Source organism: Diaphorina citri, unplaced genomic scaffold (assembly GCF_000475195.1).
Source record: "Diaphorina citri unplaced genomic scaffold, Diaci psyllid genome assembly version 1.1 scaffold170, whole genome shotgun sequence".
Classification (NCBI taxonomy): domain Eukaryota; kingdom Metazoa; phylum Arthropoda; class Insecta; order Hemiptera; family Psyllidae; genus Diaphorina; species Diaphorina citri.
The window spans coordinates 742-18,350 of record NW_007377607.1 but is presented as its reverse complement, the minus strand read 5'-3'; the positions used below and the strand labels follow the sequence as shown (position 1 = coordinate 18,350).

At 37.9% G+C, this 17,609-nt stretch overlaps 1 protein-coding gene across 1 annotated transcript; it reads left to right on the top strand.

Annotated features, from left to right (window-relative positions):
• Positions 1–999: 999 nt before the first annotated feature.
• Positions 1,000–17,051, top strand: LOC113465842 (the record flags this gene model as incomplete). The annotated part of the gene is made up of 8 exons (XM_026820720.1): positions 1,000–1,094; positions 2,608–3,034; positions 7,268–7,532; positions 9,469–9,530; positions 10,030–10,089; positions 14,786–14,964; positions 15,559–15,665; positions 16,967–17,051. Coding segments are annotated over exons 1-8 (1,280 nt in total), but the record flags the coding sequence as incomplete, so codon positions are not given.
• Positions 17,052–17,609: the final 558 nt, after the last annotated feature.

Here is a 17,609-nt window from a genome sequence, read left to right as displayed (position 1 = left end):
GGGGCCCCCCCCCCCCCCCCCCCCCTAAATACGGTCCTGCCTACCTGTATGCCAGTACTGATGTAAGTAATAAAATTAAAGTGGTAGGTACATAATATTCAGGGTTCCAAAATATTTTGAAGTCAATATTTTCCATTTCTATGAACGCCTGAAAATACAAGAGAATATGCAATGTGCAAAACGTATAATCGATCTTCAAATCTGATTCAATTGATAGGCCTATTAGATAAAATATCTTCAAAATGTTCTATGTTCTCAGAGAAGAAGAAAGTGAAGAAAACACAAGCCACGCAAACCGAAGTGTGTTTGGGTAGAAAACCCGTGCCGCCTCCCACATATCTTTCATTAAGTCCCAGACTGGGGCGTAAGGTAAGACATTTTTCTTCCTTTCCAGCACTTGGAAATTTGGGTCATAAGTGCCGTCGAGCGTGGTATGTACTTGGATGGTTGACCTTTCGGGTGGCAGAGTACACCCACGTCTTAGAAAGACACTTCAGGTTTTTGAGGAAGTGAATGTGGAAACATAAAGAATTTCGGAGAAAATGAAAGTGGAAGGTTGAAATTCCAGATAAAAATCCCGATGTGATCTTACTATTTGGAAACATAGATTCACCTCGTCGATCGACAGCCGGTCGACTATGTTTAGATCCACGCTTTAAGCGTTAAACTTTAATCATATCAAGTTTAAGTACTTTAAACTCAAATTCTGGTCCTAACCTTTATCAATTTTGTTATTTCCTTTATCCTTCCCCTATCTTCCAGGTAAGAACCGTTTCCCAAGGTGCTCAAACAAACGGAGAAGACAACCGTCACCAGATGACGTCATTCATGATGAAAAGCTACTCGGAGATGGACGGTATATTTCTGCCCGAATCTTCAGGAGCGGCTATGGACTCCATATCCACCACTGGGGAAGACCATGACCCTTTGCAGAGGTCCCAGTCAGACCAGGATCCCACGCCCAAGTGAGTGCAATGAATTACATCTATCATAGGTACAATGTACATTCACATTACATTGAAATGGGGATCCACCACTGGGGAAGACCATGACCCTTTGCAGAGGTCCCAGTCAGACCAGGATCCCACGCCCAAGTGAGTGCAATGAATTACATCTGTCAATGTACATTCACATTACATTGAAATGGGAGACTTTTCTAACGAAATTCCTGTGTGCGGAGTCCAGTGTGTAGGACTATTGCACCCATTAAAGGTGTGTAGGACTATTGCACCCATTAAAGGTGTGTAGGACTATTGCACCCCGAAGGAGGAATATGTAGAATGGTATATATTATCTTGTTTATCCTGCTGGGATAGGACTTCAAAGTTCTACTATTTAGGGCAATACATACCTACTTTGGTGGGAAAAAAAGAGCTAAAAAGGAATTCACTGTTCTCTCTAGAGTCTAGGCTTTAGCTTTAAATTTAAAGCCTCAGGAGAGAAAAAAAAATGATTCTGAGAATTTTGAGAAGATAATCAAAAATCTCAAAGGCTAATTCAAATAGATTTTTCTTTTATCCTTAGGCCGTCTACTCACGATAGGTTTTGCACAACAGGCGCAAGTCTTAGATAATTTTATTTCTTTTTACATTAATAAAAAGCAAAAACCCCGAAGGAGGAAAACTTGATTTCGTACCTCATTATGAAGGCATTAGATAAAAACAACAATAAAACAGATGGAAAGAAAACAAAGGCAGAGGAAAGGGAGAAATATTTGGGATTTAAGAAATTTGGAACAAGCGAAAGAGAAAGATGACGAAGAGATTAGGGGGAAGTCAAGGCACACAATCAAAGAAAGAAAAGAGAGAGAAGGCGGAGATATGATTGAAGTGGGACAAGGAGAGAATGACACACTTACTGGGAGGGAGAAAAAGGGGGGAGGAGGAGGAGAAGAAGTATGAGGCTACGCCGAGCAAGGCCAATAAATGGATGGGTGACTTGCACACTATATTGGGAATAAAGGGAGAACGGGCTCTAGTCTTGATTTTAAATAATTACATGAAAGTAAAATAAAAAAAATCAAATCAAGAATAATAATAAACTGAATATTAAACAAATTAGGTAGGTACATAGGTATTCTTTAACCACGATTGAATAAACTACGGGCTAAAAAATTCCCGGAGGGACGGGCCCAGCTTGTTCTTTTATCTTTAGGCCGTCTACTCACGATAGGTTTTGCATAACAAGCGCAAGTCTTAGATAATTTTATTTATTTTTACATTAATAAAAAGCAAAAACCCCGAAGGAGGAAAACTTGATTTCGTACATCATTGTGAAGGCATTGGATAAAAACAACAATAAAACAGATGGAAAGAAAACAAAGGCAGAGGAAAGGGAGAAATATTTGGGATTAAAGAAATTTGGAACAAGCGAAAGAGAAAGATGACGAAGAGATTAGGGAAAAGTCAAGGCACACAATCAAAGAAAGAAAAGAGAGAGAAGGCGGAGATATGATTGAAGTGAGACAAGGAGAGAATGACACACTTACAGGGAGGGAAGAGGAGGAGAAGAAGTATGAGGGAGATAAGGGAAAGATTATTACGAGAGCGGCAAGGGGTATAATCAAATGAAGGGAAAGGACAGATAAATCACACCCTTCTGTTTCAGGTCCCCCCACTATGCTCCCTGTCCTACCAAGCCCATCCTTGTCTACAGTCCCAAGACCAGCTACGCAACCAGCACCAGTTCAAAAACCTACAGCCACACCAGCGACCAATCCAGCACTTCCTACAACCGCCTGGAAAGTCCGTCCCATTGTCCTGTCGCCCCTGAGAGCAAAGAGATCATGATTGACTTCAAACCGAATCCTTCAGCGGAGATTGTCAGGCGCGGTCGAAAGCGAATCCTTCAGAAGACAAGGTCCGAGGGTGAGATCCTGGTGGATCCAAGCCTGCTGATGGATGAAGGGGAGGGGTCAGTATCGGATTCGGAACACCAGTATTATGATACCTATGGTGACGGAGATGAACCCAAAGAGAAGAGACCGCCTAGCGAAATATCCTGTCCGTCCTCCGCCAAACAGTTGACTCAGATGGTAAGTGCTTGCTTTATTGTGTGCCTTACTTTGGTGAAGGATTTCTTCTTTAATTTTAATATTCTCTGAAATCATCATTTAAGAGCAATTTTACCAAAGGGTTCTTAAAAACATCAGGCGCCGTTATAGACGACATAAACTTTTGACTCTAGCGTCATTATTTGCTAGTCTCTTGACAGTTAGTAAGATTTTAGTATATATTCTCTTCCCTTTTTTTATCCATCTTACCCGTTTCAACTTATTTCTTCTTTGAGTTCTGAAAATATCTTTCCTGTTCATGAATAACTCATCCGAGCTTGACTAGTTTAACGAGTTCAAAAGTTTATATCTACCCACCTCAAACTTTAAATAATACTGACTCGAGGTATACATATTTATATTCTTTTATTCTGCTCAATTAGGTTTTCTTTATTTAATATTAACTTCAAGGCATAATATTAATTCTATTCCCCCCAAAGGTCTGTATTAAAATAATAAATTCAAATTTAATTTACGTTCTAAAGATATTTACTGAAAGTTTCTCAATGGGGCATCTATTTGTACAAATTCAATTCCTCTGTTATGACATGTTTATAATCTTATCATCACAAACAATCCAATCAAACTTTTATCCAATTTAGTGTCCTTCCTTCCTTTCTCTTCTTTATTCTTAAGAAAAGCTTTATTTCTTTTGTTGTCAAAAAAATATGAAGAGGGAGAGGACAAGAGAGAGAGAGAGAGAGAGAGAGAGAGAGAGAGAGAGAGAGAGAGAATACGTTCTTTTTCTCTCACACAAACACGTTCTCTGCCCACGGGTACCCACAAATCTGTCTCTCTATCTTTCTCACTCTCCCTCCCTTCCTCTCTAACTTTCTTAATCTTTATTTCCCAAAATGAACTGATTTCTATATTCCCCTTTTTCTCTTATAGGTTTTTCTTCAAATCTACCAAGGTTTGAAGATTACCTTCCTACGAACCCGGATTAATGATCTACTAGGTAACTATTTTCCTGTCGAAGGAGAACATTTTGATTTTTTGGCCCTTTGTTTTATTTGTGTGTCTAATGACCAATTCCACTGAGGATTTCTTATTCCGGACTTTTTTTTTGAGGGCTAGAAAATGGAATATGTGTAATGAAAAGTGCAAAATGTACGGTCAAAAAATACCTCGTGGAATTTGACCCCTGTTCTTGATTTAAAATGAATTTTTTATTGCCCTTTGACCCTTTGCCCCTCGAATCCCTAGCCCTCTAGTCCAGTTTTCAGGGAAAACACATTTGAGAGTGGTTTATGGTCAAATTAATTTTCATTTAGATATGTTTTGTGGATTAGGCCATCTCCTAAAAATTAACATTTACAACCAGCTCAATTTGATTTCCTGCATCCCGTGTTAAATAATTAAGACTATTTTAGACAGAAGTTTTAATTTCCAACTATCCAACCCCAATTAGTAAGAAACCCAGCATATGAGTTTAATATGTTCACATGATTTTTGGTCCTTTACTGCCGGATTTCTCCTTTGTTACACTTTTCCTTGATGTGTTTCACACCCCTCTTGTTGTTTTTCCCTCTTTCTAACATCTCAAAACTGTATTATGTGTTGTGGTTCAGAGTTGAGAACCTCTCAAAACTATGATAAATTAATACCCTTTTAATTAATTTCCTGAATCAAGATTTCTTACATTTTTCGTGTAGTGTAACATATTAAATAACTAACCATCTGTTTTAGTACAACTTTTATAATTTTCACACTGAAATCCATAGTTACCCTCATAAATCCCGCGTCAAATGTGTAAAAATCTGCATTTAAATTGAATTGACGAAAACTTGTCTCTGCAGCATTTTCGTCATATCAGCAAATAAATCCAAATAAAACATATGTATTGGATACATCACTACATAGTTCCTATTGGATTTGTCAAAGCTTTCAAATTATTTTCGAGTTTGGTTTGAAATTACCATGATTAAAATATGGAAATTTAAAATAAACCCACAACTTGCATTATCAGATGACATGGGCTATTTCGATATCGAGAGCCTCTGGGCGTGCTAAACCTTTGTATTGATTTAGTGGATATTGGATTCCAGTGCCCTGTTCCACCATTGTATGGAAAAGTGAAAATCACTTGTGTAGAGCAGCCATCTTGTGTGCAAAAGTACCTCACCTTATGTAAAATAGGTAACTTGTAACTATATATTATATCATTATAACATTTTATAACTTTAACGAGTACACTTGTAACTTTTAGCACTTTAGTAAGGAGAAGTCCATTCTGAAGCCCCAAACATCTCATATAAGCGCACCACACTTGCTACGATTAATATTAGAACTATGTATGTGCAGAGTGCAGACTGATTGCACAGATAAATCTTATCGTATGGTGGGCTATTATAGCCCAGCCTTCAAATTTCGACCATTCTAATAGATAAATCTTGGTAATAAAATACACAAGGGATCTCAAAGCCCCAAGCTAGACTTCCTCATGGGCTCCTCCGTGAAATAAACTCAGAGGTCATCCCCCAACCACGCCACTGCAGAGGGTTATGAAACCCGTAATCAAATTATATTGTGTGTGGGTTCTTTGTTTCGTTTCACACTTTTGCCGTTTTTGACATTCACATTTCGTGCACTAATTTCAGTCAAGAGTGACTGTCTGACAATGATGATGTTATGTGTTATGACGTCAAAACATCGCCTCTCTCTCTCTCACCCTCTCACCCACTCACACTCACTCCCTCTACCTACTAATTTTACGTTATGAAAATCAGATTGCACTGAATTTTAATAATAATAAAATAATAATTGGGGAATCCATGGGTTTGGGGCCTTGGGAATTTCGACCCTTCATCACAGATCTGTCTCGCCACAACCCGACTAGGGTTGGGACATCGAGATGAAAACATCGATGTTCGATACATCGATGTTTTTAAACTTCGATATATCGAGTATCCGATATATCGTAATCAAAAACATCGATGTTGACATCGATGTTTTTGTTCCGATGTATCGATGTTTTCAAAACATCGATGTCGATGTCCCAACCCTAAACCCGACTCGACACGATGGTACCTATATACAATATTTTGATATTTTATACCTAGGGATTATTACTAGAACATAGAACTGACGACTAGACGATTCAGTCTCTGGCAGTGATATCTACACAACCCCAATCCAGACTTCTCAGCTTGTCCCTAAAGGCCGGTTCCCATTTGTCGTGAGTTTCATCCGATTTTTTTCCGTATGTCCTGTAGGAAATGTAATTTGAATGAGAGTGTTCCCACTACACACGACACGATTTTTTCCCGAACGACAAATGGGAACGGCCCTAAGGGAATTTAGGTTAACAGGTGAAAAACACGAGCCATGTTAACGGGCCAAAAATAAATTGAAGAATTTTAAATTTGACTTTTGTCTTTATTTATCCCTTCTTAACCCACTTAATACGAATGATAAGTCGTAAAAATCGAGGAAAGGTTAGAAAGTGGGAGTGAGAAAGATGGAGACAGAGGATAAAAAGTTACTTCCATTTTCCATTCCATTTTATTTATTCAAAAAGTGTCAGATTAATATTTATGAGATTTAACTTTTTCTCTTTGATTTAACCCTTGTTCCCTTGTACAAAACTTGGTTGGGATTAACGAACGACATATGTATATCAATATGGCACCCAAAGCGAAATATCTAGGTACATAATTATTTCCCTTTCCAATCTTTGTTTGTTGTTCCAACGTGGGTGACACGAACTAGGTAGACACGAACACGAATGTTTTTCTTGTGTGTTTTTCATTTCACTTCTAAAGAAAATCACTAAATCTTCATACAATTAATTACTTGATTCCTAAATTGTGAAATAAAATACGATATTTTATTTATTCAAAAAGTGTCAGATTAATATTTATGAGATTTAACTTTTTCTCTTTGATTTAACCCTTGTTCCCTTGTACAAAACTGGGTTGCCGATTTTTTTCCGTATGTCCTGTAGGAAATGTAATTTGAATGAGAGTGTTCCCACTACACACGACACGATTTTTTCCCGAACGACAAGTGGGAACGGCCCTAAGGGAATTTAGGTTAACAGGTGAAAAACACGAGCCATATGAACGGGCCAAAAATAAAGTGAAGAATTTTAACACAAATAAAAAAAAAAAAAAAAAAAAAAAAAAAAACAAACAAATACCAGACTCACCAGGCCAATCTCAAGTCATTTCATCTTGAACAAACCAAAGTTACCATTATCTTTATGTCCCACAGCTGTCCAGTTCCTCTCAGGAAGAAGAATTCCACGAAAACCTCGTGTATCACTCCATCTTTGACAGTGAAGACCCCAACAAGCCGCCTACCAAACACTCCAAACCCGGCACTCCCGATAAGGAGACGAGTAGACAACCGCCAGTCGGTAAACCAGCTCAATCCCCATCTGTGTCGTGCGACTCACTCAATACTCGGGATGTGAGTGACTCACATTGGAATGAGTCACAAACCACAGTACTGCATGACTCGGATAATAATGCTACAGGTAAGGTTGAGATTAAGGTCGAGTTTTGCTACCGTGGATTGTCTCAGGTTTGAGTTCAATCCGAGGTTTACCTGGCTATTAAGTATAAGGAAATTCTCGTGTCATATCAATCCCGAGTTGCTAAACCCCAGCATAAATGATGAAGTCTTCAAATTTAACATTGAGGTCTACTAATGACCCCTAACAAGGTCCTGAACTAATTGGTGGTCCTGAAGAAATAGGCATTTTCACACACTCTAGAATTTTATGGATAAGTAAAAAACAAGCTGGGCCCGTCCCTCCGGGAATTTTTTAGCCCGTAGTTTATTCGATCATGGTTAAAGAATACCTTTGTACCTACCTAATTTGTTTAATATCCAGTTTATTATCATTCTTGATTTGATTTTTTGATTTTACTTTCATGTAATGATTTAAAATCAAGACTAGAGCCCGTTCTCCCTTTATTCCCAATATAATGGAACCATCGACCCTAAGGATTCACACAAAGTAGTCGTTGTAGGTAAGAACCATCGACCCTAAGGATTCACACAAAGTACTTGTTGTAGGTAAGAACTATCGACCCTAAGGATTCACACAATGTAGTCGTTGTAGGTAAGAACCATCGACCCTAAGGATTCGCATAAAGTAGTCGTTGCAGGTAAGAACCATCGACCCTAAGGATTCACACAAAGTAGTCGTTGTAGGTAAGAACCATCGACCCTAAGGATTAACACAAAGTAGTTGTTGTAGGTAAGAACCATGAACCCTAAGGAATCACCCAAAGTAGTCGTTGTAGGTAAGAACCATCGACCCTAAGGATTCACACAAAGTAGTCGTTGTAGGTAAGAACCATCGACCCTAAGGATTCACCCAAAGTAGTCGTTGTAGGTAAGAACCATCGACCCTAAGGAATCACCCAAAGTAGTCGTTGTAGGTAAGAACCATCGACCCTAAGGATTCACCCAAAGTAGTCGTTGTAGGTAAGAACCATCGACCCTAAGGAATCACCCAAAGTAGTCGTCACCCAAAGTAGTCGTTGTAGGTAGGTTCGGAGCTCTCTAGTAAATATAAATAAAACTCTGGTCTTTTGTTTGTTCCCCCCCCCCTTTAGTAAGTCGTTCACGAAACAAGGATCCTACTTTGTTCTAAATACATACAAATATTCAAAGTCCGGGAGAAGATTTTTTTTTTGTCGTCCCAGGAGAAATTATACATAAGACTTCCACTTCCCCTCTCAATTTGATTTCCTGCATCCCGTGTTAAATAATTAAGACTATTTTAGACAGAAGTTTTAATTTCCAACTATCCAACCCCAATTAGTAACAAACCCAGCATATGAGTTTAATATGTTCACATGATTTTTGGTCCTTTACTGTCGGATTTCTCCTTTGTTACACTTTTCCTTGATGTGTTTCACACCCCTCTTGTTGTTTTTCCCCCTTTCTAACATCTCAAAACTGTATTATGTGTTGTGGTTCAGAGTTGAGAACCTCTCAAAACTATGATAAATTAACACCCTTTTAATTAATTTCCTGAATCAAGATTTCTTACATTTTTCGTGTAGTGTAACATATTAAATAACTAACCATCTATTTTAGTACAACTTTTATAATTTTCACACTGAAATCCATAGTTACCCTCATAAATCCCGCGTCAAATGTGTAAAAATCTGCATTTAAATTGAATTGACGAGAACTTGTCTCCGCAGCATTTTCATCATATCAGCAAATAAATCCAAATAAAACATATGTATTGGATATATCACTACATAGTTCCTATTGGATTTGTCAAAGCTTTCAAATTATTTTCGAGTTTGGTTTGAAATTACCATGATTAAAATATGGAAATTTAAAATAAACACACAACTTGCATTATCAGATGACATGGGCTATTTTGATATCGAGAGCCTCTGGGCGTGCTAAGCCTTTGTATTGATTTAGTGGATATTGGATTCCAGTGCCCTGTTCCACCATTGCTCCTACACAAGTGAAAACCACTTGTGTAGAGCAGCCAACTTGTGTACAAAAGTACCTCACCTTATGTAAAATAGGTAACTAGTAACTATGTATTATATCATTATAACATTTTATAACTTTAACGAGTACACTTGTAACTTTTAGCACTTTAGTAAGGAGAAGTCCATTCTGAAGCCCCAATCTGCCCCAAACATCTCATATAAGCGCGCCACACTTGCTACGATTAATATTAGAACTATGTATGTGCAGAGTGCAGACTGATTGCACAGATAAATCTTATCGTATGGTGAGCTATAGCCCAGCCTTCAAATTTCGAGAATTCTAATAGATAAATCTTGGTAATAAAATACACAAGGGATCTCAAAGCCCCAAGCTAGACTTCCTCATGGGTTCCTCCGTGAAATAAACTCAGAGGTCATCCCCCAACCACGCCACTGCAGAGGGTTATGAAATCCGTAATCAAATTAAATTGTGTGTGTGCTCTTTGTTTCGTTTCACACTTTTGCCGTTTTTGACATTCACATTTCGTGCACTAATTTCAGTCAAGACTCAAGAGTGACTGTCTGACAATGATGATGTTATGTGACCTAGAGACTGACAAAGTAAGTCCAAATTTTCACCCAAAGGCCAGCCACTCACTATCAGGTCGACCTGACGGGAATACCTGATCCGATCCGCCTATCAGCAGGGCCGTATGACCTGTCAGGTCTACCTGATGGTGAGTGGTTGGCCAAAGATCTCCTCTCTCTCTCACCCACTCACACTCACTCCCTCTACCTACTAATTTTACGTTATGAAAATCAGATTGCACTGAATTTTAATAATAATACAATATAATAATTGGGGAATCCAGGTTTGGGGCCCTGGGAATTTCGACCCTTCATCACAGATCTGTCTCGCCACAACCCGACTCGACACGATGGTACAATATTTTGATATTTTATATCTAGGGATTATTACTAGAACATAGAACTGACGACTAGACGATTCAGTTTCTGGCAGTGATACCTACACAACCCCAATCCAGACTTCTCAGCTTGTCCCTAAAGGCCGGTTCCCATTTGTCGTGAGTTTCATCCGATTTTTTACTTTCTTAAGGTCCATATTGTTTCACCCAAAGGGATTTTCGTTTCCAAAGGAACATGCCAAGAGACTTTCATGGGATAAGGGACTTTCTTTGTTCTTTCCTTTCTATCCTATTCTTCCTGTCAGCATAAAACGTGTAGGAGAGTCTCTACTACGTAGAGTAATAGAAATAGTAGCATAAAACTCACTGTACCTTTAGCAGTTGCCCTCAAATACACCAAAACAAGGCAAAGTCCATGTGGAAATAATTACAAAGTTAGAGCACACAAAGGGAACACGTTACTTCTATATTTTAACAGCATTAGAGGTTACTGCCAGCCTTCTTAAGCCAAGAGAATAGGGTCGGAAGCTCATAGTTTTTGTTTAGTCAAGAGCTGGTACAACAGTGAAAATTAATTTAACAGCATTAGAGGTTACTGCCAGCCTTCTTAAGCCAAGAGAATAGGGTCGGAAGCTCATAGTTTTTGTTTAGTCAAGAGCTGGTGCAAAACTCACGAACCCAACAGTGAAAATATTGTACGAATAAATATTGTAACCCAAGAAAGGTAGAAAGGACAAAAGCAATAATGGAAGCAGCATTGGAATAAACCTTGGTAAAGAGACAAAGAATGAACCTTAGTATAAATCGGGGACAAAGGGAGAAAAGTTACTACATGGATATGCCTTGTTCTAAAATAGGTGCAAATGAAGAAAATGTGGAAGTGATATGCCTTGTTATAAATGAGGAACAAAGGTGGAAAATGCACCAGTTATAGGGAAGCAGCATTGGAATAAACCTTGGTAAAGAGACAAAGAATGAACCTTAGTATAAATCGGGGACAAAGGGAGAAAAGTTACTACATGGTTATGCCTTGTTCTAAAATAGGTGCAAATGAAGAAAATGTGGAAGTGATATGCCTTGTTATAAATGAGGAACAAAGGGAGAAACTGTACCACTGATATGCCCTGTTATAATCGGGGACAAAGGGAGAATTTACATATGAACCATTGTTATGCCTTGTTTTCAATCGGGACAAAGGGAGAAAATGAACCACAGTTATATTCCTTCTTATAAATCAGGGACAAAGGGAGAAAAGCTACCAAAGATATTCACATAGTGACCTAAATATTCCAGGAGACACGTTTCTGAGCTCGAAGAATACAGAATGTTTTTCTTTTCTTTTTAATATGGAAAGTAAATAAAATAACAAATGCATTATATTAAGTTAGACTTGACTCAGTAAGCACCCCAAGAAACTAAAGTAAATTCAAGAACATAATATCATGAAGAATATCACAATTTCACCAGGACATGGAAAGAGAGAGAGTGAGGAACGGAGAGAGATGGGGAGGAGGAAGAGGGGGAAGGGAGAGAGATGGGGGGGGAGAAAGAGGGGGGAAAGGGAGAGTGAGAGAGAAAGAAAGAGCATATCTTTCTCGTGGAAAATTTACAAAAGGACTGAGAGAGGACCGGAGAGGGTAAAAAAAAAAACATACAAAAAAGAAGGAAGAAAAGGAAGAGAGGAAGAAAAGAGAGAGAAGAAGGGAAAGTGAGAAATAGAGTGCATGGGAGAATGAGTGATAGAGAGAAAGAAATAGTAGATATTTCCCGTGGAAAATGCACAAAAGGAATTTGACTGGAAGAGGAGTGGAGAGGTGAAAAGGACATACAAAAGGAGAAGAAAAAAAAAAAAAAACAAAGAAGAAAGAAAGAAAGATAAAGAGAAAAAAAATGGTGAGAAAAGGAGAGAAATAGAAATTGAGACATACAGAAAGGGAAAGAACAAAAGCACTAATAAAAACGGCTGTGAAACACTCATCTTTTGTATGTAGGTATGTACCTAGTACCTACGAAGAAAATAATTATCTGACATGCTCAGCGCCTCAGCATAATATCAAAAGAAAACAACTTTAAATTGGCCAGTAACGTTTTCCTTGTCATTATTTTTCTTCCTTTTCATACTTTATTACGTTTTCGAGCAATTTATTTTCATGTTAAAAAACGTAAAAAAAATATATAGGTAGAAGAGGTAGAAAGGTAAAAAAAAATAGCGAATACTTCTTCTTTGTCAGTGTTTCGCATGTAGTCCGGATTAAAAGCTTAGGTTGCAAGTATACGAGGAATATAAAGCACGTCAAGGAGTATACAGCACGAGGCACGTGTATTAGGTTGTGTTAATGTACAGTAGAACCTCGATTATTTCAACTAATTGGGGCCGAGGGTAGTTGGAATTATCGAGGTTCTGTATAGAAGGTGAAATAATCGAAATTCCGTATGAAACATTGAAAATAGGGCCAAATATAGTGGTACAAAAGAACAAGATAGGGAAGAAATAACCTTTAAATTTTGAAATTAAATAAAACAAACTAAGAAACAAACAGAAAACACGTCTTCGATATTGTTTTCTTCGTCATTAGTCTCATTATTCAAACACTTTCAATGATCTTTTCCTCTGATAAAGTACGATTTACTTGAAAGATAGGAAAAACCCCGATTTTTGGAGTTGATATAATGGAGGTTGAAATAATCGAGGTTCTACTGTTTTCTCTTTACATTTCTCTCTTTCTCCTCCTCTTCCTTTTCCATAGTCTCTTCCTCTCTCCCTTCATCCGCATCCTTCCTTTTCATGTTCCTCTTTCCTCTCTTTTTTCTTTAATCTCTCTTCCTACTTCAATCGTTTCCTTTCTCCCCATTCTTTGGTCTCTACCTTCCTTTCTCTCTCCTCCTCTCAAATCCATCTTCTTCCTCTCTCCCTCTGCTTTCTATTCGCCATTTCCTCTCGCTTTATTTCCCCCCGCCTTCCGCCATTACCCAGCTTGGTTTTCCTTGTCATTATTTTTCTTCCTTTTCATACTTTATTACGTTTTCGAGCAATTTATTTTCATGTTAAAAAACGTAAAAAAAATACATAGAAGAGGTAGAAAGGTAAAAAAAATAGCGAATACTTCTTCTTTGTCAGTGTTTCGCATGTAGTCCGGATTAAAAGCTTAGGTTGCAAGTATACGAGGAATATAAAGCACGTCAAGGAGTATACAGCACGAGGCACGTGTATTAGGTTTTGTTAATGTACAGTAGAACCTCGATTATTTCAACTAATTGGGGCCGAGGGTATTTGGAATTATCGAGGTTCTGTATAAAAGGTAAAATAATCGAAATTCCGTATGAAACAATAAAAATAGGGCCAAATATAGTGTTGTACAAAATATCAAAATAGGGAAAAAATACCCTTTCATTTTGAAATTAAATAAAACAAACTAAGAAACAAACAGAAAACACGTCTTCGATATTGTTTTCTTCGTCATTAGTCTCATTATTCAAACACTTTCAATGATCTTTTCCTCTGATAAAGTACGATTTCCTTGAAAGATAGGAAAAAACCCGATTTTTGGAGTTGATATAATGGAGGTTGAAATAATCGAGGTTCTACTGTATTAGCTACTGTAGAGTCCTTGTACTTAATCAAATTTTCCATTTCCTTGTACCTTTGTACCTTCCCAAAGGGAAAAAAAATAAATAGGCAATAGGGTTACGTCAGTCACATTAATGCAGTTTCCAAAGCATGGGATCCGTAAATGAGGAGAATGAAATTGAAGATTGCCGTTGTCACGGGGTGCCAGCCAGCCCCGCCGAGTGAGTCGGAGGGAAGCCATTTGTAAAATTCTTGAAGTTCAAACAGATCAATTCCTTTGGTGCAGCTTTTGATCAACACCAATGAAAACCTGTTTTTCATCATCGTTTATTGTAAATTGTGTCATTATTTGTAAATTGTATATAATGTGTATTAACAATACAATAAAAATTGAATTGAAAAAAATCAGAAAATCGTGAGCAGAACTAAATTCCCAATTTACCTACCCTTTTTTCTAAAATGGCCTTTTATGGGGAAAATTGAACTTTAAAAAAAGGTAAGATCCTTTTTAAGCCTACCGTATCCAAGTATTGAAGAGTTGTGACACCCCGATAAATACAGAATCCCGCATACCAACGTCACCATCATACAAGGGAAAATCAATTTCAGAAAACCGAGAGGAAGAAGGAGCCTTTCATGGTTGGGAAATCTTAGATCCTGGTTCAAGAAAACCTCAGAACAACTATTCAGAGCTCCTCGGGACAAACAAGAAGTATTAAACATGATTGTCAACGTTCTATGCATAGTACAAGAAGGAGAAGACTAAAATAATTGTTCTTCTCACACACAGCAAACAATTATGATGACGCTTGTTTAATTTCAGACCGTAGCCATATCAGCGCCATCGAAAGCCACCACCCCAAGGAAAGAAAGATCACAGGATAGCACCATCCAGCCTAGTAAACCCATCAGCAAACCTCAAACCACAGTGCCTAAATTTTCAGTTACCTTGCCCAGCGACGAGCCCAAGAAGATTCGAGTGAAGAAACATTACCTGTCGAGGTAAGATTAAGGCTTAGACCCACTTGTCATTCGAAAAAAATTGTGTCGTGAAACACTCTCATTTAAGTTACATTGCCTACAAGGACATTCGGAAAAAAATCAGATGAAACCCACGATAAGTGGGAAGGGGCCTTTGGGTAGGAAAAGTAGGAGGTTTTTAAGAAAGAAAATGCGGTAAAGGTCTGGTCCATAAATACTCGTATTAATGTTCATACATTAATATTTATGGATCTATGTTTATGTAAGTAAAACGGGCGTTGGAAGCTTTCCCACAACAGCCACCCTATCTGCGATGTCCTTTTACCTTAGCCGTACTCTTCTAGGAAGGAAAAGCTTGGACTTCTTAGACAGCGATGGTTTGGAATCTTCTTTTATGGAGTTTTAAATTTCGTGTAAAATGGGTAGGTTTAGGTTTAACGTTCCATATTCCATAGAGATTTTGATCAATTTTGTTTACATTTAATTTTATTTATCGTAGGTATCATATTCTGGATTTTTTTTTCCTTTGGAAAACAAAAATTATTGAACCAACACATCCTACGGTACAACATCCCAAGTGTGTTTTATTCTACATACGTGTATTTTCCATTGCAGGCCTCATGACCAGTTTACTACGGCTAACAAAGTGAGTCCATCTGAAATGAAGAAGTTTGAAACTACAGGCGCTGATCAACATGTACCTTGTGGTGAGTATAGTTATGGTGAGTGACATACCGGTAAGGATGTGTAGTTTCACGTGAAATGGCGAAATCCAAAAAGATCCTTTGAGAAAAGAAAGGAATAAAACGAAGAAAAAAATCTTCTCGGGGACAAAGGGAGAATTTACATATGAACCATTGTTATGCCTTGTTTTCAATCGGGACAAAGGGAGAAAATGAACCACAGTTATATATATTCCTTCTTATAAATCAGGGACAAAGGGAGAAAAGCTACCATAGATATTCACATAGTGACCTAAATATTCCAGGAGACACGTTTCTGAGCTCGAAGAATACAGAATGTTTTTCTTTTCTTTTTAATATGGAAAGTAAATAAAATAACAAATGCATTATATTAAGTTAGATTTGACTCAGTAAGCACCCCAAGAAACTAAAGTAAATTCAAGAACATAATATCATGAAGAATATCACAATTTTACCAGGACATGGAAAGAGGGAGAGAGTGAGGAACGGAGAGAGATGGGGGGGAGAAAGAGGGGGAAAGAGAGAGAGAAAGAAAAAGCATATATTTCTCGTGGAAAATTTATAAAAGGACTGAGAGAGGACCGGAGAGGGTAAAAAAAAAACATACAAAAAAGAAGAAAGAAAGGAAGAAAACAGAAAAAAAGAAGAGAAAGAGATAGAGTGCATGGGAGAATGAGTGATAGAGAGAAAGAAAGAAATAGCAGATCTTTCCCGTGGAAAATGCACAATGGGAATGTGACTGGAAGAGGAGTGGAGAGGAGAAAAAGACATACAAAAAGAGAAGAGGAAAAAAAAAAAAAAAAAAACAGAGAAAGAAGAAAGATAGAGAGAAAAAAAATGGTGAGAAAAGGAGAGAAATAGAAATTGAGACATACAGAAAGGGAAAGAAAAAGAGAGATGGAGAAAGGGAGAGAAAGAAAAGAAAGAGAGAGATTGAGGATTGAGTGACACATCCCTCCTCTCTCTCTCCCTCCCCTTGTCTCTTTCCTTTGTAAGTCAGCTCCCATGGCGTAGTGGTCACTGCGCTCGCCTTGCACGCGGGAGACGCGGGTTCGATTCCCGGCGGGGTCAAAAAAATTGTATCATGCAAAGATTGATTCCGTGACTGGCTGTTGCGGGGCTCACTCAGCCTCGTGGGGAAAATGAGTAGCTATGTAATATAAATGCGCATAGCGACCAGTGCCAGCATGGTAGGTAAACATTGAGTTTTGGATTATTGAGATATTTGGAATCCCACAATACTGTCGTGGGCACCAAAGTTATAATAACACAAAGAAACGGTATTTATTTATTTTATTATTTCTAGGTACCTTGTGGAGGGGAGATCAAAGAGGAGATTGATGAAGGCATTGATGAAACGACTAGCAAGTCTCCCACCCATGGTGATAGCAGCTCTGGAGGCAGGTGAGATCCCAATAACTTTTTATCCCCTTGTCAACTTTGGAAACACCCACTTTAAGCTACTTATGGCCGGGTCTACAAAGTGAGTTTTAACTCCATTAAATTAAAGCCGCTAACTCCATCCGGGGGTCAATTCTTGAAAAGTATGGTGTTTTTTTAGATATAGCTTGGCTTTTTAGTATTTTTAGATATAGCTTGGCTTACAAGACCATACAAACCTTTCAGGAATGGACCCCAGTTCACCTAGGTGGTATAATGGGGTAGTCTGATTTTGATGGAGAAGGTTATTTGTGAGCACTTCTGCTAAATTCCACTAAATGAAGTTATACTAATTAAAATTCTATTCTGATGAAGTTACAGCGTGGATGAGAAAAATTAGCTGAAAAGAGATATTATGAGAAAACCTCTTTTTTAGCCGCCATGTTCGAAAAATCCTTACGGTACGGGATTACGGTACACCCTAGAAAAAAAGTTTAAAAATATAAAATGTAGAAAACAAAAAAAAGAAACAACTTTTCAATATCCTACAGGAATCACCAGATACACCTCGCCTAGTAAGGA